General features: G+C 36.0%; 1 protein-coding gene across 5 annotated transcripts in view; it reads right to left on the bottom strand.

Moving 5' to 3' along the window:
• EMCN (endomucin) overlaps positions 1–11,066 on the bottom strand; it is a 179,638-nt gene that overhangs the window by 53,835 nt on the left and 114,737 nt on the right. For 2 of the 5 annotated variants that reach the window (XM_069093984.1, XM_069093981.1), the window contains exon 6: positions 10,984–11,016. The exons of 1 other annotated variant lie outside the window; for it this stretch is intronic. In XM_069093984.1, coding sequence (XP_068950085.1) covers positions 10,984–11,016 — 33 coding nt within the window. Of the gene's footprint in view, positions 1–6,746; positions 6,836–9,802; positions 9,961–10,983; positions 11,017–11,066 lie in introns of those variants that run through there. 2 more of the 5 variants (XM_069094007.1, XM_069093998.1) reach the window with 2 other exon arrangements.

The raw sequence follows: 11,066 nt of genomic DNA, 5'->3' as shown, positions 1-11,066 counted from the left end.
AAAAAAAAAAAGGATGAGACAAGGTTCTCAGCTGAGAATATTAGGGAAGAAATGCTATGGGAGGTCAGAGGAGAGGCAAGAAGGTTTGGAATAGTTGCCATGGAGAGTGGGATAGTGATTAATTAGGACAGTTAAATTTTACCTAGTTGCATTGAGGGTGCAGTTGAGATTAAATAACATAAATTCATAATGAACCCAGTGAGCAGACTTTCATTATTTCTCCACCTCTATTCTGTAAAATATGAACAGGAAGGAGGCATATGATGAGGGTAATTCAGGGTAGAACTTGACAATATATGATCAGTTTGATAGGACAAGGGGACAAGTGAATTGGAAGTGAAAGATACTGTAGAGTTAAGCTGATTCACTAAAGGACTGGGCTAGGGAAGAGAGAAGCGTGTAGCCAGTATAGTGGTGGTAGCTTGTAAAAGAACAGAGCATTGAAGGAAATGAAGGTCATGGTGAGGATGAAGAATGGGGTTAGGAATTTTAAAGCACTGTGACAGATACAAGGCTAAAGTATAATCAGATGTAGGAATTACAAAGTTTGTGAACATGGACATGAAACACTTGTGGATGAAGGAAAAATCAAATGTATGACCATCTTTTTGTATAGCTGAGGTAGAGTATTAGAGGTCATTAAAATAAAATAGATTAAGGAACTGGGAAGTTAGGGAATTTGAGGCAATATCAATACATAAGACCCTTACTATGAGATCTGGAGATGGGGAGGGAAGAGACTATGAATCAAGAACTAAACTCATTGAGGAAAAGAGGAAAGTATCAATAGATAATAGCCACTAGGGTCTGAATTGTTTGGAGAGATTACTTAGTGAAGGGGCATAAGGGGAGTCTGGAATTGGCAACTAGTAAGGAGAAGTATTATGACTCCCTCACCATAACCTGTGATTCAGGGAGTATAGAAGAAGTAGAGCTAGTTCTGAAACAGGAAAGAGTCATCAAGAGGGATCGAGATCTCAGCATGAAACCAGCTGTTAACATCTTTATCACAATAGCCTTCTCTAAGGCCGCCATTCCTCAAGCCTGACTTTCCTCCATTCCATTCTCCACTTGGCTGCCAAAGTGACCTTTCTAAATTTCAGGTCTGCCCTCGTCAACCCTCCCTCTATATAAATTGTTTTGGGCTCTCTATTACTTCCAGGATCAAATATAAAATCCTCTCCCATTACAACCTAACATATTCCTACCTTTCCAATCTTTTTACATTTAACCCTTTTCCAGGTACCCTCTGATTCAGCAAAGGCCTCCTTGTTTTTCCTTGAAAAAGACACTATCTCAACTCTAGGCATTTCACTGCCTGTCCTCCATATATGGAGTTTCCTTCTTCTTCTCTGCCACTTCTGTGAACCTGAGTGACTAGGACAATGATGATTCTCTTGACAGTAATGGGTAAGTTGGGTATAGAAGATTTGATGAGAAACACAATGAGTTCAGTTTTAGTTATATTGAGTCTAGGATGCCAATGAGATGTCCAGTTTGAGATATCTAATGGGTAGTTGGAGAAGTGAGACAGAGAGTCAGGAGAGATGTTAGGAATGGATGAATAGATATGAGAATGGTATGCACAGAGACCAGAATTGAATCCTTGGGACCTGATGAGATTAAGTGTGTGTGTGTGTGTGTGTGTGCGCACATGTGTGTGTGCATGTGTGTAGAGATGGGTATGAGTGAAAGTGCAACCAGTGCTGGAAAGGGTGACAAGAGATGCAATGTCATTAGAAGGAGGACAGGTCTCATTGAGAGCCAAATATGGGAGAAGTGATCCAGGAAAATGTTTAAGATGGAAGCAAATTTGTTAACTATGGAGTGGGTATTTCAGAGGACATGGTGGACAGGATGTACACATCCTTGGAGTAAAACATGGCAGGGAGTAGGGTTGAGGGAGATGGGAGAAAGAGCAAACAATGGAGAATGAAGAACAAATTTTATACAATAATAGCCTAGGTTTCAGAATCTTTGGGATGGGGAGAATAGTGATAAGCTATTAGTATGCAAATCATTAAGGAATGAGTGTGTGGGAAAGTATATTAGTCATTTCATAAATTTCTGTTGCATTTGAAAATTAGACTAGAGACAGAGTGAAGGATTGTAAATGCTAGATTAAGGAGCTTGTATTTATGGGGAACCACTCCAGGTTTTTGATTATTGAATTTGTAGTCACAGGAGGTCCTCTATTCCAATCCCTTCATTTTATAGAAAAGAAAAATGTGGCCCTGAGATGTTAAATGACTCTCTGAAAGTCATAGATAACTGGAAGGGGCAAGACTCAAAGTTCAGAGTCATTGCTCTTTCCCTGTTTAGTCCAAAAAAAAAGATTAAGTAACTTTTTCAAGGTCATAGAAATGGTGAGTAGGAAAGCTGAGGCTCCGACCCAGTTCTTTTGCACTCAATGCACAAATGCACTCAAATGCATTTTTATATCTACAGCGTCATGCCTCTTCCATTCAAAATGAGACTCAGAGAATTAAGAGGACAGTGATATCTTAGTGAGTCACTTTTCTCTGAGTCTTCATTTCCTCTTCTGTAAAATGGGAATAATAAAACTTGCCTTCTCTTCTGTGAAGATCAATGGAAATGTTGAATGTCATGTGCCTTGCTAACCTTAAAGGTATGTAGAATTGGCAACTCTTATTGCTATTAAATAACAGCCAGCTAAGTAGATGGTTGAATATTTTAATGGTAAAATTTAATGGAAAAGTCGCCTCCCTAAAGCCTGATTATGTTGAGAGTTGACCTGTAGCTCAAGTGAGTTGGTCTAGCAGGCCTGATTTTCCACCCCTTTTCTTCCCCACAACTTAATTCTATCCCTCACTGTTAGACGTTTTTCCTGCCACTGGACTCCAATGACTCTGGAGAAGAGAGTGAGGCTGATGACTTTGCACAACTCTGCCTCACTTAAATCCAATTGATGTGCAAGTCAAGACATCCTATTCCTGATATCAGTGGTCCTCTCCAAGAACAAAGGAGGAACAACCAACAATCTATTCCAGGGTGAGCCACAGCTTCCATACTTTGGTGATAAGCTCATCCCATGTATGTTGATCATTTCTTGAGACTTGCATGCTGCTCCTTGACTGTGCTTAAGAATGTGCCTTGGAACCCTGAGATTTTTGCTTAAGTGGACTAAAAAGAAAGATCAGGTGAATAGTTTCTCTACTTTCACTGGTATCTTTGGGTGGACTACACTATCCAGTAAACTAAATGCGTAGGAATTTCTTTTCCCCAGTACTTATTTAGCTACTTTTCCCTGTATTTTTCTCTCAAAGACATCAAGATGTGCCTTTTCAAGAGCCCTTGGATAGGTCCTACTTCATTTACTAAAGAGAGAGAAGAAGGGGCAGTGAAGACTACCCTTCAATGGCTAATATCTTTCCAGTCTCTGGAGGAGCACAGGTTCTGGCTAGGTGGGCATCTCCTAATGAAATATTGTCCTTCAGTGTTCAGCGATCTACCTGTAAAGTAAGAAGCAGGAAACAGACTACAGGATCATCTGGGATGTAGTTCTAGCTGATTGAATGAAGCATTTAATATATAATGGTTTTAGAAGGGTTTCTAAAACAGTGTGTGTGTGTGTGAGAGAGAGAGAGAGAGACAGACCTTTTTTGAAAGTCTGTTGAAACCTATTCATCCTTTTGTAAATTAATTTTTTTAAATACATAAAATAAATACAAGGTGTCCCAAAAGTCTTCGAACAGCTTTCCGTTGTTAAAAGCTTATAACTGCACCAAGACTTTGGCAATATCCTCTACATAGGATTACAAAATGAACCAAGATATTGCAATGAAGATATATCTTTCCTCCCTATCCAAGTTCAAGGTCTTCCCTCTATCCCACCCTCATCCTTTAAATCTAGAGCTCTAGTTTAGAACCCCTACTTCAAAGCTAGACCCTTAGCATACGTGTCACAGTGGGCAGCTAGATTGGAGTCTGCAGAATACTTTTCCCATTGGGCATGGTTCCTGCTAGCATGCATCTTCAACCACATTAATATATCACATTCGAGCTTTGCTCTTTGTAAAGGAATGAATGGGGATGTCTTCAGAGAACAATCTATCATTGTGATGTGATTGCAGTTCTCCATCTATCATCTTCATCTTTGAAAAGGCCAAATGTGATTATCTATATATAGTTACAGTTAATTCAGAAATGGTGGAGTTCATACTTGAGTGACACTTCGGTCTGCCAGAATTTCCCTTGTACAATATATTTTTGGTGGAAAATTGAAGGATAGGAACTGGATTTTTTATTTTATTAGTATAGAGAACTCCTGGTGAGGAAACACTTTACCAATGTAGGTCAGTATTTTCTCTGCAATTTCCAGTGGTAGAAGGTTATCTAGGTTCCTAAGAAGTTTTGTCTTGCCTGGGGTGACAATGACTTGGAAAACTGGTTGAGGAGGGATAATTTAAGAATCATCAGATAATAAAAAATTTGGCCATTAAGAAAAAAGAAAGAAAAGTTGGATTCCCACTTTAACACCATCATAAATAAAAGCTGTCCAGCTCTATTAAGACCAGAGAGCAAATGAAAATAAAAAAGAAACCCATAATGGAAAATTCCAGGAATGTGGGGACTAAAATACCATAGTACCTATAATGTTTCTCCCTCTTTACTTTAGACTTTTAGTTTTCAGGACTCAGATAATGACTTACCTTATGCAGGAGACCTTTCTCTAGATTCCCTTCCATCCATCTACTCATCTTTTCTCTCTCTCTCTCTCTCTCTCTCTCTCTCTCTCTCTCTCTCTCTCTCTCTCTCTCTGTCTCTTCCTCTCTCCCCCCTCTCTCTCTTATTAATTTTTTTGCAGTATTAAAATGCCTTTTTGGAGCAAAGATTGTGTTTTTTTCTTTCTTTATGTCCCCTGTTTAGCACAGTTCCTGGAACATAATGCCTGGAGACTGACTGATTGAAGGTAGTAGTACTGCAAGGATATTGTTTTGCATTATTAGATCAATATTGGGTTGTTGTGAAGATAAAATGAGATGATTGTAAAGTATTTAGCACAATGACTGGATCATAGTGTTATGGAAATATTAGTTAATATCATTATTAATATTATTGTTGCAAAATTGAGACTTATTTACATAAGACTTACTACATATTTACATATCATGAGACTTATTTACATAAAAACCAGGACCAGTCTTTGGCCTTGGTAGAGTCATATTTTTTTTGAGAACTTGTTGCCCTTTAGAGCAATTTCTACATGTGATAGCAAAGGCCTAGACCTTTAAAGGTAGAGGTCCTTTCCTTTAGTGTAAGGCTTTATGAACCTATTAAAGTACAAATCCCTCTGGGAGTAATAACACTTTCAGCTGATAGCATCCACTTACATTATAGAAAGAATGAATTTTGAAGTCCTTTTCTGAGAGCAGGTGTTGATAGGAGAAATAAAGGAGAAGGCAAACAGGCATCTGAGGAAACGACTAATGCAGGTTGAAAGGGGAGAAGGTACAGTGAGATTGGCAGATGTGTTCCAGACAAAATGGTCTTATTGCTGACTGTTCTTTGCTGTCTTTTAGACATATCACTAATAAAGGGTATGGCAGAATCAGAAAACCGACTGATTCGCATGACCTCATAATCACATATTTACTATCTGCATGACTGCCTCACTTCATGGATTTCCTAATGACAAAATTAGACAAGCTCCTTTACATAGATGTATTGAGATATTGCTCAGGATCAACCTGCTGTTCTTCATGGCTAAAAAATGTATTCTCTTCCCTCTGTTGAGAACAAAAAGTTAAAATCTCTGGTTTAATAGTACAACCAAGATGCAAATCTAAGTTCTTAGACACTTTCCTCTTTATCGGGATACCTTTACAGAAGATCAGGCCATTTAAGAAGGAATTAAATTAGCCTGGTGAAGCCTATGGACCCCTTCTCAAAATCATAAAATTACAAAGGAAATCAATTATACTGAAATAAATTTCTCAAAATTATTTTTTAAAAGCAGTGTTCATACATTCCAGGTTATAGACTCTTTCATTAAGCAATTCACATCACTTTATCATCTATAAAATCTCAGGTGACATTGGATATGTAATTTCATTTTTCCAAGTCTCCATTCCCTCATTTGTAAAACAGAGACAACAATTTTAATCATCCAAATAGGTAAGATTTTATGCTTTAAAATTCTAGAGAAGAAATTGACTCAAGAGAGATGGGAAGTTTCTGAGGATGAATGCTGAGTCCTGAAAATAGAAACAATTGCAATGAAGGAGAAACAATCCAAGGAGACTCATGGAGAGAAAGATGGAGAATGAATGAATGAATAATAAAAAAAATCACTTGTTAAGCATTTACTATGTGCAAGGCATTAGGAGTACAAATAAAAAAGTGACTCAGTCCCTGCTCTCGAGCCCCTATTCACTTTCTAAAGAGGGGGAAAATACCTATAGATGTTTTTAGTTTCAGAAGTTTACAATTATAAGCCAGATGGAAGGGCCAAGTGGTCCTTGGAAGTCTTTAGCAGCAGTGATATTGATAATAAAGCATTTTCTTTAGTGTAATTTCCATTGATAAAAAAACATCTATTGAGACGGTTGACCATTCCAAAGGACTTGTAGAAAAGAACTTTCTTTTCCAAGTCTTCAGTAGCTGTGACTTCTCAGTAGCCTAGGGATTTGGCATCACATCTCCCCAGATAATGGTTACAGCAGGCAGTCTGGAAGCAGAAATGATGGTCTCAGATGGGAGGCCTTGCCTTTTGTAGGGCCCTTGGGATTACTTGCTGGTTAGTGGCAGTTGGTATTGATGGTAGCAGATATTGGTCCCCTTCCCATAAGATGTTTCACCTGGATGGTGGTTTCTGAAAACAAGATTAACCTAGTGGTTGGGGTGGGGCATGGCCATTCCCAGCTTGGGTGTGGGTTCTTGGGTTGTCTTCCCTGGGATCTGAGGGGATATGGTCAAGGTGGTAGCAGCAATTTGTCCTTCCTAGTACATGCTGCCTCCTCACTTTTTTCAAGACACCTTACTTACTTCCTTTGGCTATGTGAACTCACCTGTCCTGTCAGTTAAAAATGATATTGGATCACCCATCAATTTAGAATTTAAATAAAAAATTGCAAAAGACAGAACCAAATAATGAATGCAAAATGTGGCACAGTGCTGTAAGAATAATTTCAGGAAAAGTTAAGCTAAGAATGAAATCAAACTGAAAAAAATAATAAGGAAAACAAAAAAAAAGGTTTTCTCATTTATTTATTTATTTTGCTTTGTTGGTAATAAAACTAAAGTAGACAATGGAGAGAAGAAAAAAACTATTTAATTCTTTATCTCTTCTGTTAAGGAAAATGTGTGTGTGTGTGTGTGTGTGTGTGAAGGGAAAGTTTGGTCTATTTAAATTCCAAGATTAATAATAATTTCTGATTAAATGAAACAAAATGTCTAAAATAAAACAAGAACTCTGAAGGAAAAAAAGAAAGAGAATCAATAGTTTAGAACAAATCATGGAAATCATTATCCAATGCTCCCTTATAATTAGACTGGATTAAACAGAACTAAATAACTCCACAAGGCATTAAGAAATATTAAAATAAAAACAAATATTTAAAAGAGCAGAATTAAATGTAAGATATGTAATATTTTAAAAACTGACTTGGAAAACAGGGAGAGGAGAGAACAAAATAAAAATAAAAATGAATCTAACAGTTATCTTCTGGAAAAACTTCAAATTGAAAAATTACAGACATGGGATAGTTCAAGTACCAAGGAACCATACTAAGTGTTGCCCAAGACTTCACAGATAGTAATCTAAAGAAAAGAATTTTTAGATTATACTATTTTAAAACGAAAAATGTAAGGACATTTTAAAATAATTTTCTATGAAAGACAGTATAATACTACCAAAAATAGACCCTTAATGGAATATAGGGCTTTCAAGTATTCCTGATTAAAAATCAAAGGAGAAGTCTGAAATGCAAACAAAGGAATCAAGAAAAACCTGGAAAGTAAAAGTAATTTTAACAATTAGAAGAGGCTAAATGATGATGAAATGTTTTGATTTTAATAGGAGGACAAGAGACAAGTGTTTTTCTTACTCCCAATGTTTTCAAGTGTCATGGAGGGAGTTAAATGAGAAAAACAGTGCTTGAGGATTTTTTTTCTCTTCTGATGATAAGAGAAAAGAAATTGTAGGTATGAGTTAGGGAAGAAATGAGGAAGAAGGGGGAAGCTTATTATTTTCTTAGAAAAGGTGAGAGAAGTGTGCATCATATGACCTTTGTCTTGACTGGACAAAGAATGTTTCACCTACATATACCCACAGAGTTCAGTGTAGTAATATTTGTTAAACTTAGCAGAGAAATAGGTAGGGACAAAGAGAGGGTACAGTAGGAATTAAGGAGTTAGAGTTGGGGAGGGAAAGGTGGATACTAAAGAAGGAATTAAAAGGAAAGAAAGGGAATAAATGAGTTTTTGCTAGGGGAGGAGAAGAGGGACAGTGGATTGCTTAAATGATGTCACTAGCATTTATTAGCTTACTTCTTCATCCCCCCCCCTTTTTAGCAGCTGTATATAGCATCTTTACAAAATTAATCATGTGTTATGCATTAAAACTTTATAAATAAAGCAGAAATGCAGAAATATTAAACACATACTTTACTAACCAAAATGAAATAAAAATCATAATCAATAAAGGGCACTGGAAGAAAGGATTTAAAGATAAATGGACATCAAATAAAAATACTAAAGAATTGATGTGTAAAAGAAAAGTTATAAAAATAATAATTTTGTTGTAAAATTATATTCATAACATGAAACTATAATAATTAACCATTATAACATACCTAAACTTTTTGAGATATAGTTAAAGCAATCTATAAGAATATATTTCTATCTTTAATCACTTTGGCTACATATTTCTTTATGTTTCTGAACAAATTGCCAATTTCAAAAGAAGAAAAATGAGAATTCATATCAAATGAAGAGGAAATAAAAGAAACCATTAAAATGAGTTCACACAATTAAATGCAAACAAAATTGATAAATGAAATGGATGAATAATTGCAAAAACATAAAATACTTGGCTTAACCAGAAGAAGAAATAGATATTTTAAATAAGCTAATCTCAGAAAAATAATTTGAACAAGTCATAAAAATTCTCCAAAAGAAAAAAAAAATATTCCCAGGAACTGAGAGATTTACATGTGAACTCTATCAAATATTCAAAGGAAAAAACCAATCATTTCTGATACTATTTGGAAAATAAGAAAAGAAGAGTTCATATGAAACAAATCTAACCTGGATAACTAAATCAGAAAAAGACAAAATAGAAAAAGGAAGGGATGAACCACTCTATCTAAAATATTTTTGAAAAAATATTGAATAAAATATCAGTAAGAAGGCTATAATAACATATTTAAAAAGGTATAGTGTTGATTCAATGTTAGGAAAATTAGAAAGAGTAAAGGTCTCTATTAATAACAAATCAATAGGGTCGGCTAAGTGGCATAATGAAGGCCCTGGCCTTGGAGTCAAGAGGAACTGAGTTCAAATCCGGCCTCAGACGCTTAACACAAAACTAGCCATGTGACCTTGGGCAAGTCACTTAACTCAAACTGCCCTGCCTTCACCCTCCAAAAAGAAAAACAAAAAAAAAAACAATAAAAACTATAAAGATCACATGATTAAGTTAACAGATTCATAGCAAAAAATCTTTTGACAAAATATAACACCTCTTTATTAAAAATAGTGTAAAGTACAGGAACATGGCAAATAGGACATAGAGAAAACCAAGAGCCAGTAGTATCTGTAATGGAAAAACACTGGAGATCTTATTCTATTAAGGTCAGGGGTAAAGCATGGGTATCACCACATAAAATAAAATACTATAGTGTCTGGCACATAGTAAGTGGTATATAAATGCTTTTCCTTTCCCCTCCCATCTTCCATCATCACCACCATTATTTGATGTAGTTCTAAAAGTGCTAGCTGCAGCAATAAAACAAGAAAAATAAATTGAGTGTCTAAGTATAGGCAAAGAGCTGATAAAATTATCACTTTCTGCAGAAGGTATTATGGTCTACTTAGAGAAACACAGAGGGAATTAAAACGAATTGAAAAAATTAACACCTTTAAAAACATAACAGTATTTAAAGTAAATCCATTTAAACCATCTGCTTTTCTTATATTACTGATAAAAAAGCAAGAAGAAAGATATTTAAAGAGAAATTCCAGTCAAAATAATTATAAAATGTATACAATTTATGGAAATCTACCTAACAACACACACATAGAAATTATATGGATATGATTACAAAGCACTTTTTACAGAAATAAAGATACACAAACAGTTACTGATTTATCATAATTGGAGTCAATATAATAATAAGGTCAGTATTACTTAAATTGACCTTATTCTGCCTGACCTCAGAAGGCAGAACTAAGAGAATTGATGGGGTGGGGAACCTGTGACCTCCAGGCCACATATGGCCCTCCAGGTCCTCAAGTGGGGCCCTTTGACTGAATACAAACTTCACAGAACAAATTCTCAATTCAGTTAAAGGGCTGCAGTTGAGGACCTAGAGGGCCACATGTGACTTGAGGTCACAGGTTCCCCACCACTGGAAGAAACATGTTTAGGCTTGCTGTAGCAAAATATTTGGATTGTGAGTTATCTTATACCTCAGGAGGTTGTAGGTTCCCCCCTAACTTGGAGATCTTCAAGCAGATGTTGAATAACAATATGTTGGAGTATTTGTTGTAGTCAAGTGACTTTCCAAAGCTGAAAGAAATCCTATAGTACTTCAGAAGACCAGTAGAAGGGATTCCATCTTAACTATGGGCTGGCCCAGATAACCTCGGACACCCTTTCTAATTCAGTGATTCTGTAGGATTTATGCTATCTTCCAGATTTGATATGACAATCAAGTGATATACCATAAGTACTTTGTAACATTTAATTAGTAGACTTTAACTATGAATATTCTATAGAGACATGAGAAGATAACTCACCTGACTTTTTTGTGGGTGATGTCAAAATGTGATCTGGGAAGAGAGAGAGAGAGAGAGAGAGAGAGAGAGAGAGAGAGAGAGAG

This window comes from Petaurus breviceps, unplaced genomic scaffold, assembly GCF_028583685.1.
Source record: "Petaurus breviceps papuanus isolate PSGF00001 unplaced genomic scaffold, PetGlider_PUasm1.0 126, whole genome shotgun sequence".
NCBI classification, from domain to species: domain Eukaryota; kingdom Metazoa; phylum Chordata; class Mammalia; order Diprotodontia; family Petauridae; genus Petaurus; species Petaurus breviceps.
Note: the sequence above shows the minus strand (reverse complement) of the source record. Positions and strands in the feature narration are given on the sequence as shown.